We start from the raw sequence: 17,659 nt of genomic DNA on the forward strand, positions 1-17,659 counted from the left end.
GTGACACCGATGCACCGCTTCTACAATCTTTTCTCACTTGAAGGAACGAACGATTAGAAAAGGTTCTACGTGTTCTTGAAAGAAAAGAATAAATGAAGCAGGATATCAAGGCATTGTGGTACCATTGTAGGAAATGTAGAAAACCCATTTGCGTTGCATGGCCGCAAGCCCGCAATAAAGAGAGGGCAAGGCAAATCAGCATATGCGGCCTGTCTAGCTGACCCGGCCCGCCGCTGAATCGCATGGCCACATGAGAAGAGAGGGGTCGGGGATCTGGAGCACGTGGGAGAGCCCGTCGCCTCCGCCGCGCCTTCTGCTCCCTGCCTCCCCGCAACCCAAACGGGTCGCCATGCCCCCTCTTCAATTTCAGGTGGATCCGCACAACCTCCCTTCCTTCATGCATTCCTTCTGGGGCTCCACTAAACCTGATTGCCCGAGAACCGGTATTGAGTGCGCGCGAGGCTCCGGGAACAGAGGAGAGGGACACAGCTACAGCAAGGATCGGCAGCTCGATCACCTATCTAGCTCCAGCATTTAATGCAGATGTACTTTGTATAATCCTCTCCACGCACGGTGTTTTGTTTGTTGCACCGGCTTCTTTAAGCCCGCCCACCCATGTGCCCGCCTGTGCGCCGCCGCATGTATATATAGCCGGCGGCATGGCGCGAAGGCAGCACACAACTCGCCGCCGCTTGCCAACCACTTGTGGGAGCACAGCACAGCACAGAGCTTATATAGTTAGACACCATCTTGGTTTAGCAACTAGGTAGGTAGCGCTACGTGATCGTGATCATGGCGTTAGTGCGGGAGCCGATGGTGACGTACGACGGCGGGTTCGACGCGCTCGTCTACGGTGGCCACGACGCGCTGCTCGGAGGCGTGGACACGACGGTGCTCTTCGGGGGCTACAACTACGCCCACGACGAGCCAGCCGGCGCCGCCGGCGCCTACGTGCCGGAGAGCGCGAGCTGGGCGGGCGCGGGGATGTCCGTGCTCGCATTCGACCGTGCCGCGCCCGCGCGAGGCCCCGGCGCCCAGGTAGTCGCGCAGGAGGAGGCGGACTGCGACGCGTGGATGGACGCCATGGACGAGGACCAGCACGCAGGGCCGGCGTCGACCATAGGGTTCGATCCAGCCACGGGCTGCTTCAGCCTGATGCAGAGCTCCGGCGGCGCGGGGCGGCCGTTCGGGCTCCTGTTCCCGAGCACGTCCAACGGCTCGCCCGACGCCCCGGCGCCGGCGCGCGGTTCCTCGAAGCGATCGTACGCGGCGCGCGTGCAGGATGCGGAGCCGCGGGCCTCCAAGAAGCCGTGCGGCGCGCGCAGGAAGACGAGTAAGGCGAAGCCGGCGGCGCGCACCACCACCTCGCCCAAGGGGGACCCGCAAAGCCTCGCCGCAAAGGTAAATTCGGTGGCGAAACTGCACTTGTCTCTACTGCATGCTTGACTTGGGTGGATCTGAACAACTTGCCACCGTGTCCTGCAGAACCGACGGGAGAAGATCAGCGAGCGGCTGCGGACACTGCAGGAGCTGGTTCCCAACGGCACCAAGGTCGACATGGTCACCATGCTCGAGAAGGCCGTCAGCTACGTCAAGTTCCTGCAGCTGCAAGTCAAGGTGCTGGCGACGGACGAGTTCTGGCCGGCGCAAGGGGGAACAGCGCCGGAAATCTCCCAGGTGAAGGAGGCGCTGGACGCCATCTTGTCGTCGCAGAGGGGGCAACTGGACTGAACTGAACTACTCTAGCTAGAAAGGAGAAGCGTATAGGGATATGGTAGAGATTAATCAACAACGAACCACCTCGTTCGAAGATAAATAAGGAGGCATATGCAGACGTACATCCTCTTGTCGTTGATGTAGTGATGTAGAGGAGAGAGGTTTTTTTTTAACCTCAATACAGCGCAAGCGCTTATATCTACGCGTATACATTTTGTTAATCCTAGTATTTCTGTTCATGTGTTGTACTAGTATGTGCTACTACAACTTTTCTTCAAAATCATAATCATGTAAGTTAGTACATAAAGATATGTAATGGTTAATTTGCAATCGAGCTGCACGGCTGCGGAGAAAGGCGAGCATCCTCTACGGTGATGTGCATTATCCCATCGTGTCATTTGTGTATTCCTGATTCTTCTCAACTTTTCCTTTTCTTTAGAAGATTATCATCTTTTCCTAGTTTTTCTTCGCAGGGACCATCTCGATATTTTCGGACCATTTTCTTTGCTTTACTGTTCCTGTGTAGGCATGCGATGCAATACACCGATTTACAAAACCGTAAAACTCCGCAAATGATAAGCATATAGCCATACATATCACTCGCGTCACCCGCTAAGCACTAACATGGGCCGGCCCACTAGGAAGTAGGAACACAGCGCTTGGGATGTCGAACAAGCATTTTTCGAGCTGGTTTTTGGATCTTCCATTTGGGTTTCTTTTACCGGGTTTTCGTTTTTCTTTCCTGTTTTTTTTTCTTTTGTTCAATCCATTGGTTTCTTTGCCCCGTTTTCTGGGCTCTGACCGCTTTAGTTTTCGCGAACATTTTGAGATGGTATTCCGGGAACCTCCCATTTGGCTTTTTCACCGGTTTTCTGGGTTTTTTCTCTTTGTTCTTTTCACCAGTTTCCTATGCCCGGTTTTCTGTTTTTGCTGTCCGGTTTCAACTTTCCCTTCTATCTTTATTTATTTGGAAAATGGGCAGCTTGCATCTTATAATGGATCTATGTGTATTAGGAAAAAGTTCACAATATATAAAAAAATGTCTATTAAATATTTGTTCATCGTAAAATAAGTTTTTAGGCCCAGTTTACAGGATACAAGCGCACGGCCCAAGGCCCATTGTTGCTCATGTCAAACTATACATATCGTCGTCCGTAAAACTCCGCAAACTCTATATCTCGCTTATAGCAATAGTTCTTATGTCTCGTCTGAAGGTTTTCCTAGGACCATAAAGTACTGGACCGGTCCATCTTTAGCGCTAGGTCATTTGATGGTTATGTGTTCGATATGCTTTTCTTTGTGTGTGTTTTTTATTTCTTTCGGTTTCTTTATTTCTTCTCCGGGGTTTTCAATTTCTTCACCGGATTCTTCATTTTTCAGTTTTCCCTCTTTTTCAGCAGTTTTCTTTGTTACTTTCAAGATTTTCACCGGGATTTTTTCTTTTTCTTTCTTTGATTTTCTTTGTTTCTTTATCGGTTTTCACCGGTTTTTGCCTTTTGTTCTTTCTTTTCTTTCTTTGTTTCCTTCTTGGTTTTCATTGTCTTCTTTGTTTCTTTCTCGGTTTTCTCTATTTTCTTTATGTTTCTTTCTTGGGTTTCATCAATTTTTGTTTTTCCTTGGAAAATGTCTATTTATTTTTTAGTGCTCAGTGCACTTTTTTGGTGTACACATGAAACAATTGTTTGATACACATTGTACATTTCTCAAATACATGATGTACATTTTTTTCTTCCAAAAACCATGTTATGGACACTTTTTTGAATACATGGGCAACATTTATTCAAATACACGATGAACATTTTTTATGGTATTAAAGTTTTCTTAAGCTACGGATAAACTTTTGAATACATGACTACCAATATTTCAAACATATGTTTTTCATGTTTACTTATTCTATTCACATTTGTACATCTTTTTTATACATCAGGAACATTTTTTTACATACATAACATTTTCTAAATACATGATCAACATTTTTTTCACGCACATTGTATACTTTTTTGTATGCATGAAAACATTACTACACACTTTTTTACGTTTTTCAAATGCTTGATTAACTTTTTTCATATAATTTATCTACATTTTTTCCAATGTTTGATTAAAAAAATTAAATGCATGAGCAAGTTTTTCTTAAGTATTTGTATATTTTTTGTATACATGAGAAAAAAAATGCTTGATCAACTTTTAGAAATGCTTGATTAGTTTTTTAAAATACTTGACCAACATTTTTTCAAATGTTTGATTAACATTTCTTTAATAATGATCAAATTTTTTGCAAACATTGAAAAAAAATTATATACATTTTTTGTATACACGAGAAACATTTTTATACACATTTCACATTTTTAAATGCTTAACTAACATTTTTCAAATGTTTTGTATATATTGTTTCTTATAATGTTTACATTTATAATGTTTGGAAGTATAAACAAGAGTAAAAAATCAAAGGAAAAAATAAAGAATGTGAAGAAAAACCCGAGTTAAAACGAGGTTGTGGCCTGTGGCCTCGCGCGCTAGGCCGGCACAGCCTGGCGTTCATTTAACGCGAGGCTAGCCTACAACTCACTATTAGCGAGACATAGGGGCGCCCGTAACGCATCACATCATGGCATCCGCTGAACCTCGTTTGCCTCGTCAACTCACATGAGCCGGCAGGGCCAACTTCAAAAGGGTCGATGCTCTGCAGATAAATTTTGACGCCTCCTCATGAACGGGGACGCAAGGGGGAGATGAGATACAAATTGTTTTTTCCTCGAGTCATCGGGCCTTTGGTTCAAAGCCTAGTTCCTTGCCACCATGCGTACCAGTGCTCAGTCAGCTTGCAAGGTGGAGCGCCGATGACACCAACTCATATTTGGTGCCTTATGACCATGTTAATATGTTAATTGCAAACCGGTGCACCCCCCTCCACCTTCGGCTCAGCCCAGTTGTTCTTCATGTTTCCTTTTCGTTGACCGCAGTGGCATCTCCTCTTGTCCTTTTCATTCTTCTTCCTTCTTCCACTACAACCGTGATTCCGTTCTTTTCCTCTTCCTCTCCTTATTTCGATTGGAACCCTAACCCGATGTCGAGGCAATGGGTCAATCGGTTCCTGTTTATTTTCCGGATCTGCTATCTGTGGAGCGAAGCTTCTGAAGAATCGTGATGGCTTCCGATGGTTCGTGCTCCTCTCCTTTCTCTTTGTCCTATCACGCTTGAATCCATCCATGCATCATTCCCTTAGTCCTATGGGGATCCACTCATGGTTTACACTGATATATTGCTCTATGACCCTGAAACGTCTCCAACGTATCTATAATTTTTTATTGTTCCATGCTATTATATTATCAGTTTTGGATGTTTTACATGCATTAATATGCTATTTTAAATTATTTTTGGGACTATCCTATTAACCTAGAGCCCAGTGCGAGTTCCTGTTTTCCCCTTGTTTTTGAGTTTTGCAGAAAAGAAATACCAAACGGAGTCCAAACGGAATGAATCCTTCGTGATGATTTTTCTTGGACCAGAAGATAAGCAGGAGACTTAGAGACGAAGTCGGAGGAGCCACGAGGCGGCCAAAAGGATGTAGGGCGCGCCCAGGGGGGTAGGGCGCGCCCACACCCTTGTGGTCCTCTCGTGCACCTCCCGACCTAATTCTTTCGCCTATATATTCCCATATATCCCCAAACCAAGAGGGGCATCCACGAAAACACTTTTCCGCCGCCGCAACCTTCTGTACCCGTGAGATCCCATCTAGGGACCTTTTCCGGCGTCCTGCGGAGGGGGATTCGACCACGGGGGGCTTCTACATCAAATCTATTGCCCTTCCGATGAAACGTGAGTAGTTTACCACAGACCTACGGGTCCATAGCTAGTAGCTAGATGGCTTCTTCTCTCTCTTTGATTCCCAATACCGTGTTCTCCTCGATGTTCTTGGAGATCTATCGAGGTAATACTTTTTTTGTGGTGTGTTTGCTGAGATTCGATGAATTGTGGATTTATGATCAGCTTATCTATGAAGATTATTTGAATCTTCTCTGAATTCTTATATGCATGATTTGATATCTTTGTAATTCCCTTCGAACTATCGGTTTGGTTTAACCAACTAGATTGGTTTTTCTTGCAATGGGAGAAGTGCTTAGATTTGGGTTCAATCTTGTGGTGTCCTTTCCCAGTGACAGTAGGGGCAGCAAGGCACGTATTGTATTGTTGCCATCGAGGATAAAAAGAAGGAGTTTTCATCATATTGCTTGAGTTAATTCCTCTACATCATGTCATCTTACTTAATGCATTACTCCATTCTTTATGAACTTAATACGCTAGATGCATGCTAGATAGCGGTCGATGTGTGGAGTAATAGTAATAGATGTAGAATCATTTCGGTCTACTTGACACGGACGTGATGCCTATATTCATGATCATTGCCTTAGATGTTATCATAACTTTGCGCTTTACTATAAATTGCACGGCAGTAATTTGTTCACCCACTATATTATTTTCTATCTTGAGAGAAGCCTCTAGCGAAACCTATGGCCACCGGGTCTATTTTCCATCCTACAAGTTTCCGATCTACTATTCTTGCAATCTTTTACTTTCCGATCTATAGACCAAAAATGTTTACTTTATTATTTATCTATCTCTATCAGATCTCACTTTTGCAAGTAACCTTGAAGGGATTGACAACCCCTTTATTGCGTTGGGTGCAAGTTTGTTTGATTGTTTGTGGAGGTATTCAGTGATTTGTGTGTTTTCTCCTACTGGATTGATACATTGGTTCTCAAACTGAGGGAAATTTTTATCTCTACCTTGCTGCATCACCCTTTCCTCTTCAAGAGAAAAACCAACGCAAGCTCAAGAAGTAGCAGGAAGAATTTTTGGCATCGTTTCCAGGGAGATCTACGCCAAGTAAAGACATACCAAGTACCCATCATAAAATCTCATCTCTTGCATTACATTATTCGCCATTTGCCTCTCGTTTTCCTCTCCCCCACTTCTAAAATGATTTTCGAAAAGATTCACTGTTTTCTTCGTCGTTCTTCCATTTGTCTTTTCGTTTGCCCTTATGTCTTACTTGGTTTGTTTGCTCGTTTCCTTGGTATAATTGTGTGTATATTGAAAAACAGAAGCAAAGAGTTTATGGATCCTCATCCACTTGCTAATCTTTTTAAAAGATCCACTTATGATGAACCAATTGCTAGTGAGAGTGCACTAGATTATCTTTATGAGGTTTTGCATGAAATTCGTGAATCTGAAAAGTGTGATGAAGTGTTGAAAGAAGAAAATTATAAAGTGATTCACTATTGTGCCTTGAATGAAAAGCATGATTGCAATGATGTTATGATAAATTCCATTAATGTTAATTGTGTTAATGATATGCAAAACCCTAAGCTTGGGGATGCTAATTTTTCTATGTCTACTAGTTGCAATGATCATGATTGGGGTGTTTCTTATTATGATCTTGAAAATTTGTTTAGGCCCCATGATGAACATGATATTGATAATAATGTTTGCAATAATATTGAAAGTGGGTTTGTAAGAGTGTCAACTTTAGATCCCACATATTTGAAGTATGTTCAATCTTATGAAATTTTCGATAAAAGTGGGTTTGAAGAGGTCATGACTTTAGTTAATGTTAATCCCACTATTTTGGAAGAGTGTCAACTTCTCATGCATGTGGATCATATTGAGAATATGTTATGTGATATCTATATTGTTGAATTTACTTATGATCCTACATGTAATTATTATGATAGAGGAAAATATGACTGTAGAAATTTTCTTGTTAGTAAATTACCTCTCTTCCTGTTGAGATTGCTATCGTCTCTTTCTTCTTCCATGATTATGCTAGTTTTTGCTTGCCTTGATAATTTGTTTGCTTATAAGATCCCTATGCATAGGAATTATGTTAGACTTAGATGTGTTTGTCACGTGTTTTAAGATGCTCTCTTTGTGCTTCAATTCTTATCTTTCATGTGAGCATCATCGAAATTTCAATGCCTAGCTAAAAAGGCTTTAAAGAAAAGCGCTTGTTGGGAGATAACCCAATATTTTTCCTTGCTGTTTTTCAATAAATAATTCATCTAGCCTCTGGTTAGATGTGGTTTTGTGTTTTAATTAATGTTTGTGCCAAGTAAGACCTTTGGGATAGCTTACAGTGATAGTTGTTTTGATCTTGCTGAGAAAGAGAAACTTTTGCACCCAGGAAAATATTTTTCATAATTCACAGAAGCGTGCTTTTGATCTGATTCTTTTTGCTCTGATTGGTACACAAATTCCCCAGGTTTTCCTAAGTTTTCAGAATTTTTGGAGTTACAGAAGTATTCGAGAGTTGCAGATTTCTACAAACTGTTCTGTTTTTGACAGATTCTGTTTTCTTTGTGTTGTTTGCTTATTTTGATGAATCAATGGGTAGTATCGGGGGTATGAACCATGGAAAAGTTGGCACACAGTAGATATTACACCAATATAAATAAAGAATGAGTTCACAACAGTATCATGAAGTGGTGATTTATTTTCTTATACTAACGGAGCTTATGAGATTTTATGTTGAGATTTGTGTTGTGAAGTTTTCAAGTTTTGGGTAAGGATTTGATGGACTATGGAATAAGGAGTGGCAAGAGCCTAAGCTTGGGGATGCCCAAGACACCCCAAGGTAATATTCAAGGACAACCAAGAGACTAAGCTTGGGGATGCCCCGGAAGGCATCCCCTCTTTCGTCTTCGTCTATCGGTAACTTCACTTGATGCTATATTTTTATTCACCACATGATATATGTTTTGCTTGGAGCGTCTTGTATGATTTGAGTCTTTGCTTTTTAGTTTGCCACAATCATCCTTGATGTACACACCTTTTGAGAGGGACATGAATGAATTGTGATTTATTAGAATACTCTATGTGCTTCACTTATATCTTTTGAGCTAGGCAATATTGCTCTAGTGCTTCACTTATATCTTTTTTAGAGCACGGTGGTGGTTTTATTTTATAGAAATTGATGAACTCTCATGCTTCACTTATATTATTTTGAGAGTCTCTAAACAACATGGTAATTTTCTTTGGTTATAAATTTAGTCCTAATATGATAGGCATCCAAGAGGGATATAATAAAAACTTTCATATAAAGTGCATTGAATACTATGAGAAGTTTGATTCTTTATGATTGTTTTGAGACATGAAGATGGTGATATTAGATTCATGCTAGTGAGTAATTGTGAATTTGAAAAATACTTGTGTTGAGGATTGTGATTCCCATAGCATGCATGTATGGTGAACCGTTATGTGATGAAGTCGGAGCATGATTTATTTTTGATTGTCTTCCTTATGAGTGGCGGTCGGGGACGAGCGATGGTCTTTTCCTACCAATCTATCCCTCTAGGAGCATGCACGTAGTACTTTGTTTTGATAACTAATAGATTTTCGCAATAAGTATGTGAGTTCTTTATGACTAGTGTTGAGTCCATGGATTACACGCACTCTCACCCTTCCACCATTGCTAGCATCTCTTGTGCCGCACAAATTTCATCGGTACCATACACCCACCATATACCTTCCTCAAAACAGCCACCATACCTACCTATTATGGCATTTCCATAGCCATTCTGAGATATATTGCCATGCAACTTTCCACCGTTCCGTTTATTATGACACGCTTCATCATCGTCATATTGCTTTGCAGGATCATGTAGTTGACATCGTATTTGTGGCAAAGCCACTTTTCATAATTCTTTCATACATGTCGCTCTTGATTCATTGCACATCTCAGTACACCGCCGGAGGCATTCATAAAGAGGCATATTTTTGTTCTAAGTATCGAGTTGTATTTCTTGAGTTGTAAGTAAATAAGAGTGTGATGATCTTCATTATTAGAGCATTGTCCCAGTGAGGAAAGGATGATGGAGGCTACAATTCCCCCACAAGTCGGGATGAGACTCTGGACGAAAAAAATGAGAAAAAAGAGGCCAAAAAATGGGAACGGCCCAAAAAATGAGAGAAAAAGAGAGAAGGGGCAATGTTACTATCCTTTTTCCACACTTTTGCTTCAAAGTAGCACCATGATCTTCATGATAGAGAGTCTCCTATGATATCACTTTCATATACTAGTGGGAATTTTTCATTATAGAACTTGGCTTGTATATTCCAATGATGGGCTTCCTCAAATTGCCCTAGGTCTTCGTGAGCAAGTGAGTTGGATGCACACCCACTTAGTTTTCTTTTGAGCTTTCATAAACTTATAGCTCTAGTGCATCCGTTTCATGGCAATCCCTACTCAATCACATTGATATCTATTGATGGGCATCTCCATAGCCCGTTGATATGCCTAGTTGATGTGAGACTATGTCCCTCCTTTTGTCTTCTCCACAACCACCATAATCTATTCCACGTATAGTGCTATGTCCATGGCTCACGCTCATGTATTGTGTGAAAGTTGAAAACGTTTGAGAACATCAAAAGTATGGAACAATTGCTTGGATTTTCATTGGGGTTGTGCATGATTTGAATATTTTGAGTGATGAAGATGGAGCATAGACAGACTATATGACTTTGTAGGGATAGCTTTCTTTGGCCATGTTATTTTGAGAAGACATAATTGCCTTGTTAGTATGCTTGAAGTATTATTGTTTTTATGTCAATATTAAACTTTTGTTTTGAATCTTAAGGATCTGAATATTCATGCCATAATAAAATAAAATTACATGGATAAATATGTCAGGTAGCATTCCACATCAAAAATTCTGTTTTTATCATTTACCTAATTGAGGACGAGCAGGAATTAAGCTCGGGGATGCTTGATACGTCTCCAACGTATCTATAATTTTTGATTATTCCATGCTATTATATTATCTGTTTTGGATGTTTTATATGTATTAATATGCTATTTTATATTATTTTTGGGACTAACCTATTAACCTAGAGCCCAGTGCCAGTTCCTTTTTTCCTTGTTTTTGAGTTTCGCGGAAAACGAATACCGAACGGAGTCCAAATGGAATGAAACGTTCGCGATGATTTTTCTTGGACCAGAAGGCAACCAGGAGACTTGGAAATGAAGTCGGGGGAGCCACGAGGCGGCCACACGGACAGAGGGAACACCCAGGGGGTAGGGCACGCCCACACCCTTGTGGGCCTCTCGTGCACCTCCTGACCTAATTCTTTCGCCTATATACTCCCATATATCCCCAAACCAATAGAGGCATCCACGAAAACACTTTTCCACCGCCGCAACCTTTTGTACCCGTGAGATCCCATCTAGGAGCCTTTTCCGGCATCCTGTCGGAGGGGGACTCGACCATGGATGGCTTCTACATCACCTCTATTGCCCTTCCGATGAAGCGTGAGTAGTTTACCACAGATCTACGGGTCCATAGCTAGTAGGTAGATGGCTTATTTTCTATCTTTGATTCTTAGTGCCATGTTCTCCTCGATGTTCTTGGAGATCTATTCGATGTAATACTTTTTTGCGGTGTGTTTGCCGAGATCCGATGAATTGTGGATTTATGATCATCTTATATATGAATATTATTTGAATCGTCTCTGAATTCTTATATGCATGATTTGATATCTTTGTAATTCTCTTTGAACTATCGGTTTGGTTTGGCCAACTAGATTGGTTTTTCTTGCAATGGGAAAAGTTCTTAGCTTTGGGTTTAATCTTGCGTTGTCCTTTCCCAGCGACAATAGGGGCAGCAAGGCATGTATTGTATTGTTGCCATCGAGGATCAAAAGATGGGGTTTTCATCATATTTCTTGAGTTAATTCCTCTACATCATGTCATCTTACTTAATGCATTACTCCGTTCTTTATGAACTTAATACTCTAGATGCATGCTAGATAGCGGTCGATGTGTGGAGTAATAGTAGTAGATGCAGAATCGTTTCGGTCTACTTGACACGGACGTGATGCCTATATTCATGATCACTGCCTGAGATATCGTCATAACTTTGCACATTTCTATCAATTGCTCAGCAGTAATTTGTTCACCCAGTGTATTAGTTTCTATCTTGAGAGAAGCCTCTAGTGAAACCTATGGCCCCCTGCTCTATTTTCCATCATACAAGTTTTCGGTCTACAATATTAGTTTCCGATCTACTATTCTTGCAATCTTTTACTTTCCGATCTATAAACCAAAAATACCAAAAATATTTACTTTATCGTTTATCTGTCTCTACCAGATCTCACTTTTGCAAGTAATCGTGAAGGGATTGACAACCCCTTTATCGCATTGGGTGCAAGTGTGTTTGATTGTTTGTGCAGGTATACGGTGATTTGTGTGTTGTCTCTTACTGGATTGATACCTTGGTTCTCAAACTGAGGGAAATACTTATCTCTACTTTTCTTCATCACCCTTTCCTCTTCAAGGGAAAAACCAATGCAACCTCAAGAAGTAGCAGACCCCTTTATTCTATGATTCCCTTAGTAGTTGTTCCGGGTATTCTAGGGTATATGCTCCTATGTGGGAATCGCTCATAGGTGTGTGCTCTATGATTCCTTTAGTCTGTGATCTCCTTAGTAGTTTTTGTGATTTTTCTAGAGTTTTTGTGCTCTATGATCCCTTTAGTCTATGATCCCCTTAGTAGTACTTGCGTTTTTTGTAGGGTTCCTGCTCCTATGTGGAATCACTCATATGTGTGGATTTGCTCATATGATGCTCACCTTCATATCTAACTATCCCTCTTGTTCTTCTTGTTTGTAGAGCTCACAGATTTGTTACATTATGAATGATTTACTAGCGCGATAATTGTTTACCTGGGGACAAGGAGTTGTTCCTATTATCTAATAGTGTTAATTGTGAGTCATTTTTTTGCTTTGAGTTGAAGGAGTCATTGGTTCCTATAGGTATGTATTTTATTTGTTGCTTCTCATGGAGTTTTAGTTGTTTTAATAGTATTTAATGTGTTCCTATTTGAGACAACAATCCAGTTTCTTTGGTGTAGTACAATTACCTCCATGGAAAAACATACCAACAACATTAGCTATTAGATGTAGGGTAAGTGAATTTTGTATATGGCATTCATCCTGGCCTTAAGATTTTTCAATCATGAGTTTGTTAGTGATTTCAAACAATTTGTTAGTAGGATTTGAATGGATTTGGTGGTGGATTTGTGTACTTTGGAATAATAAGTGGGTTGTTTTGGTCATGTTTGGCTGGGTAATGCCACGTTTGCCTTTTTTACCAATTTTATTTAGTTACTTATTTGACTTGTTTTTGTTATTTCATGTTGTGACGAAAAGTTATTTGGCTTGTTTCGTAAGGAAATATTCATCAGGAGTTTGTGTTAGATGAGTTGTTGTTATATCAGGGAAACTGTGTCAGCCTTATATGAAATTTAAGTTTATTTTCATTTGTAAGCGAGATGTCATGTGCAAAAGCGGGGAAGGATATCTTGGAAATACAACTGTCTACTACTATTGAATCTGAAAGAGGAGCCTACAAGTATTTAATTCATTTATTATTTCACTCATGTGGATCGAATCATTGAATGTGCCTATGTCTAGGGGAACTAGGAGGTTATGGGTTTTGGGAACGAATTATATCCTATAGTACACACTTGACCTTTTCAATTAGAATTTTTTAGTATGATTAGATTATTTGATTTCAATTCATTAACTTTTCCCTTTTAATAGGTTGTCAGTATACAATATTTTTAACATCGAGCAATTCTTAATGCAAGTGTTTTAAAAATATTTTTTGTTGTATCTTTCCACTGAATATAGTTGTATCTTTTCTCATTATGGAAAAATTATACTCTAGGATTGAAGCGAATCCACCTTACAAATCAAGATTCTCAAATCTGTGGTTCAACAAGGCTATTAAGCAATTCACTAACAATCAAAGAGTTCATGTTACCAAGTTGAAAATGCAAGCAATACTCCACATGCCTGATCACTTGTAGATCCCAATGAATATCCTCGAATGGATATATATGCACATTGGCTATTGGGGTGATTTTGTTAGATACAAGGATAAAGTCCCCGAAATCACTAAGGAGATGGTGGATCAGATCTTTGGTTTTTCCTGGAGGCACTATTCCATTTGTTGATAGTACTGGCAACCCTCAAGTTAAAGCAAATGTTGTAGTGCTTTGGAGCAAGTACCTTGATGATCACAACAAGATTCCTATCAACAAAATTGAGGAAGTGATGCTAAGTGATGAGAGTGAAGAAATGATTTATGAGGGCCTTTTTGTTCTGTTTCATTATGTCCATCTTGTGGCGTGCCTCCTATTGCTTAACAAGCTCCGTATATCTTTACTCACTTGGAGATGTATCTGCCATTCCAACACTTGACTTTGGCTCCTTATGTATGCAATCCATGCTTGATGAATCCGGCAAAGCATTCTGAAATGATCTTCGATGGGCCAACACTTTAGGAAATTCTGCAACAAATGAAATGATCTTCAACAGGCCAAAAAGTGAAATGATCTTCTGGCAGAGAAACCCTAACCCTAAACCCCGAACTACCAGTCTAGGAAGGCCTTTGGTGTACTAGCTACTAGTTATTCTCTAGTCCTTCTTTTGTTTTGAATAGTTGCATAATCCCCTTTTTAGTTATTCAATTTTTTTCTCTAAATTGTTTTTAGTTATTGTTTCGAATAGTTGCATAATCACGTTTTTAGTTATTCAATTTTTTCTCTAAGTTGTTTTTTGTTTGATCAACTAGTTTGTAGCTATGGCATATATCTTAGACATCCTATGCCAGTACCGTTCCAACAACAATAACTCTGATGCCCCACCTCCAAACTCTGCCGCTCCTCAAATAGAGGTATGGTATATTTAAATGATCCTCAATCTAGGTTTTTGTTGTGGTTCTAAACAGTTTAATTTTTACATAAATTATTCTTTCTAGAGGGTAATCCAGATTATCTCTGCCATTGTTCATTGAACAAACACACCTTGGAGCACAAATGATTCCTCCGCCATTTTTTCAATTTACTTTTCAGCAACAATTGTTAAAACTACTATTTCCTCATTATAAAAATTGATATGTTTTAGTGATCTAATTGTTCCTACTATAATAAAACATCCATCGAAAAGATCGGTTAATTCAATATGACTAGGATTCTTGCAGCTCGATTAGTTTACATTTACCTCAAGTCTTGTGCCTTGTCACCCTGCCCTAACATGTTCCTCAAGTGGATTTTCAAGCTTCCTGTTAAGATGCAGATCAAACAGGAACCAGCCCTGAGGTTGGGGGATCTAAGCCCGGCCACATGATGACCGGAGACTGAGACCCCGACAATAGTGAGACTAGGGGCTTGGACATGGAGGTCACTTCCTCGGGCCACAAGATCATGGCGGTTATCCCATCCAGGACCGAGCCCATCCTGGCCTATCTTATGTGCGAGGAGTTACCCGAGGAGTAGATAGAGGCCCGACCCACAATTCGACAAGCTACCGCTTATGCCGAGTGTAGGATGGAAAGTATGTCTAGAGGGGGGTTGAATAGACTACTTGACAAAATAAAAACCTACCCTTTTCCCAATTTTAGTTGTGGGAAAATTTTAGCAACTATGACAAGTCAAGCAATAAACCTACACATGTGATTCTAAGGGTATAATGTAAGTGCATCAAGTGCCCCCTTAGTGGTTTTGGAGTATTGATGACAAATAGGTTGAGGAACTAATGAGTTTGCAAGTATACACAAGAGACAGAGTCCCAGAAGATTGGTTTAACACATGGAAGACGACCCCTAAAAATGTATTTCTTCAAGTGAAGAAATTGGTGATTAAATTGGTACAGCTTTGAAGAAATTGAAGTGAAGACTTTGAAGCGTGAATACTTTGTTTCCATAGTTTATTTTCTTCTTATTTGAGTCATAGGAAAAGACCATACTGTTAAAGGGGGTCTAGGTGAATCATATTTTACATTTCCAAAGTGATGCTCAAACCTAGTCAAATCTATACACAAAAGATGCTTCGAGTGAAGCCTTTGTAAATCTCCAGTACAACTGACACAATTGCCGATGACAGTTACGAAGTTCATCAGGTCGCTGGGGAATTTGGTCATGCTGAGGAGTTAGGAGTTCACCAATGTGTTATGCCTAAAAGTGAGGAAATTGAGTGCCCTGACGAATTTGAGAGTTCAAATTCCGACCGTTGTTGTGCCGTGCGCCAACTGTCGAGTGGATGCTTATCCTAACAACGGTCTCATCAGAGAAGGGCATTTATGACAATTCATGTCGGGTTGCCCCTGGCTATAAATTTCCACCCCCACAACCACTTGTTGGTTGGCTGCTCCGAGAGAAACTGACACTTGTCATAAGAGAGCAACCCATCCTCTCACGATTTTGAGAGAATCCTAAGTGAGGAAAAACCCAGAGCCAATGTGATTGAGCATCACTAAAGAGATTGATCTGTGTGATCCAACACCTGTTACCTTTGAATACTGTCATTCTTCCAAACGGTTAGGCATCAAGTTACGAGTACACCAAGAGTCATTGTGGTGTGCTAGTGAACAAGTATGTGAAGGTTTTGGAAGTCTACCTTGAAGACTTACCTTGAGTGATTGGGCGAGGACTAAGTGACCTTAGCTCAAGAGGAATATGATGAGGACTGTGTGTCCTCTGAGTTGAGACTCAGCCGCGTCAACCAAACGTACAGTTGATGCAGCAACTGGAACTAATCTACCAAACTACATTATCTTCACCGAGCCAACCTGGTTTCAAATTCCTCAACCCTCTCTTACTTTATTCCGCTACTAAGAATTTGAGATCTGTGCTCTAACAAATTTGAACTGAATAACTTCATCTCACCAATCTTTCATTTCCTCAGTTCATTTTCTTCATGCGTGTATGAATGTATGATTGCATGTTCTTCACTCTCACGTATACAGATTGCATGTAATCTGATTCTATGAGGATTTAGTTTCCCTTGTGTTTCTATCTCTTCACTCTGATATTTATCAAATTCACCAGAGTTTGATGAATTTCTAAAAATCTCTCATTCGCCCCACCTCTGGGAGTAAACCTGCACTTTCATATAGCAGCGGAATGTAAAACATTGCATATGAAGGTAAATGGGAGGGTTTGGAGAAGGAAAACATAATGGAGACATGAAGATTTTTGTCGTGGTTCTGATAGATGGTGTTATCGTACGTCCACATTGATGGAGACTTCAACCCACGAAGGGTAATAGCTGCGTGAGTCCACGGAGGGCTCCACCCATGAAGGGTCCATGAAGCAACAACCTTGTCTATCCCACCATGGCCATCACCCACGAAGGACTTGCCTCACTCGGGTAGATCGTCACGAAGTAGGCGATCTCCTTGCCCTTACAAACTTCTTGGTTCAACTACACATCATGTCGGAGGCTCCGAAGTGACACCTAACCAATCTAGGAGACACCACTCTCCAAAAGGTAATAGACGGTGTGTTGACGATGAACTCATTTCTCTTGTGCTTCAAATGATAGTCTCCCCAACACTCAACTCTCTCTCAAAGATTTGGCTATCGTGGAAGAAGGATTTGAGTGGAAAGTAACTTGGGGAAGGCTAGAAATGAAGGTTCAAATGGTAGGATCCAACCGTTACACACTTTTGACCCATCTCGGTGGCATCGATCATAAAACTCAGTGGCATTGATCTGTGCAAAAATATGAACGTTAGGAATCTTGGTGGGACCGATGTGCTACGGCTTACAGCAAACCTCAACTCGGTGGCACCAATTGCATCATCTCGGTGGGATTGAAGTGAAGAAATAAGCAATAGAGAATCAGCCAAGCCAACTTGGTGGGACCGATTGCAACATCTCGGTGAGACCAAAGTGAATGCAACAAGTCACAGAGCGCTGGCAAGGACATCCCGCTGGGATCGAGATTCATATTAGTCAGACCGAATTGTTAGGGTTTTGGCAGTGGCTAAGTCCAAAAGAACTCGGTGGCTCCGGGGGGAAGTATCGGTGGGGCGAGTTGGAGATTAGGTTTTGGACATATTTGGATAGAGAAAGTGGCTGAGGGTTTTGGAGCAATATCACTAA

General features: G+C 40.9%; 1 protein-coding gene across 1 annotated transcript; it reads left to right on the forward strand.

Annotated features, from left to right (window-relative positions):
• Nucleotides 1–749: 749 nt before the first annotated feature.
• On the forward strand, nt 750–1,913 carry LOC123134397 (transcription factor UNE12). The gene is made up of 2 exons (XM_044553658.1): nt 750–1,401; nt 1,486–1,913. Exons 1-2 carry the CDS (start codon nt 793–795, stop codon nt 1,729–1,731), a joined length of 855 nt encoding a protein of 284 aa, XP_044409593.1. The 5' UTR covers nt 750–792; the 3' UTR covers nt 1,732–1,913.
• The last annotated feature ends 15,746 nt before the right edge of the window (nt 1,914–17,659 follow it).

The sequence above is a fragment of the Triticum aestivum genome, chromosome 6B (assembly GCF_018294505.1).
Source record: "Triticum aestivum cultivar Chinese Spring chromosome 6B, IWGSC CS RefSeq v2.1, whole genome shotgun sequence".
In the NCBI taxonomy this organism is placed as follows: domain Eukaryota; kingdom Viridiplantae; phylum Streptophyta; class Magnoliopsida; order Poales; family Poaceae; genus Triticum; species Triticum aestivum.

What these genes read in the sequence shown, in the direction of transcription:
- LOC123134397 (XM_044553658.1), top strand. Translation starts at nt 793, where the DNA reads ATGGCGTTAGTGCGGGAGCCGATGGTGACGTACGACGGCGGGTTCGAC. An exon ending in CGCAAAGCCTCGCCGCAAAG is followed by an intron (nt 1,402 to 1,485) that starts GTAAATTCGGTG and finishes CGTGTCCTGCAG; the next exon opens with AACCGACGGGAGAAGATCAG.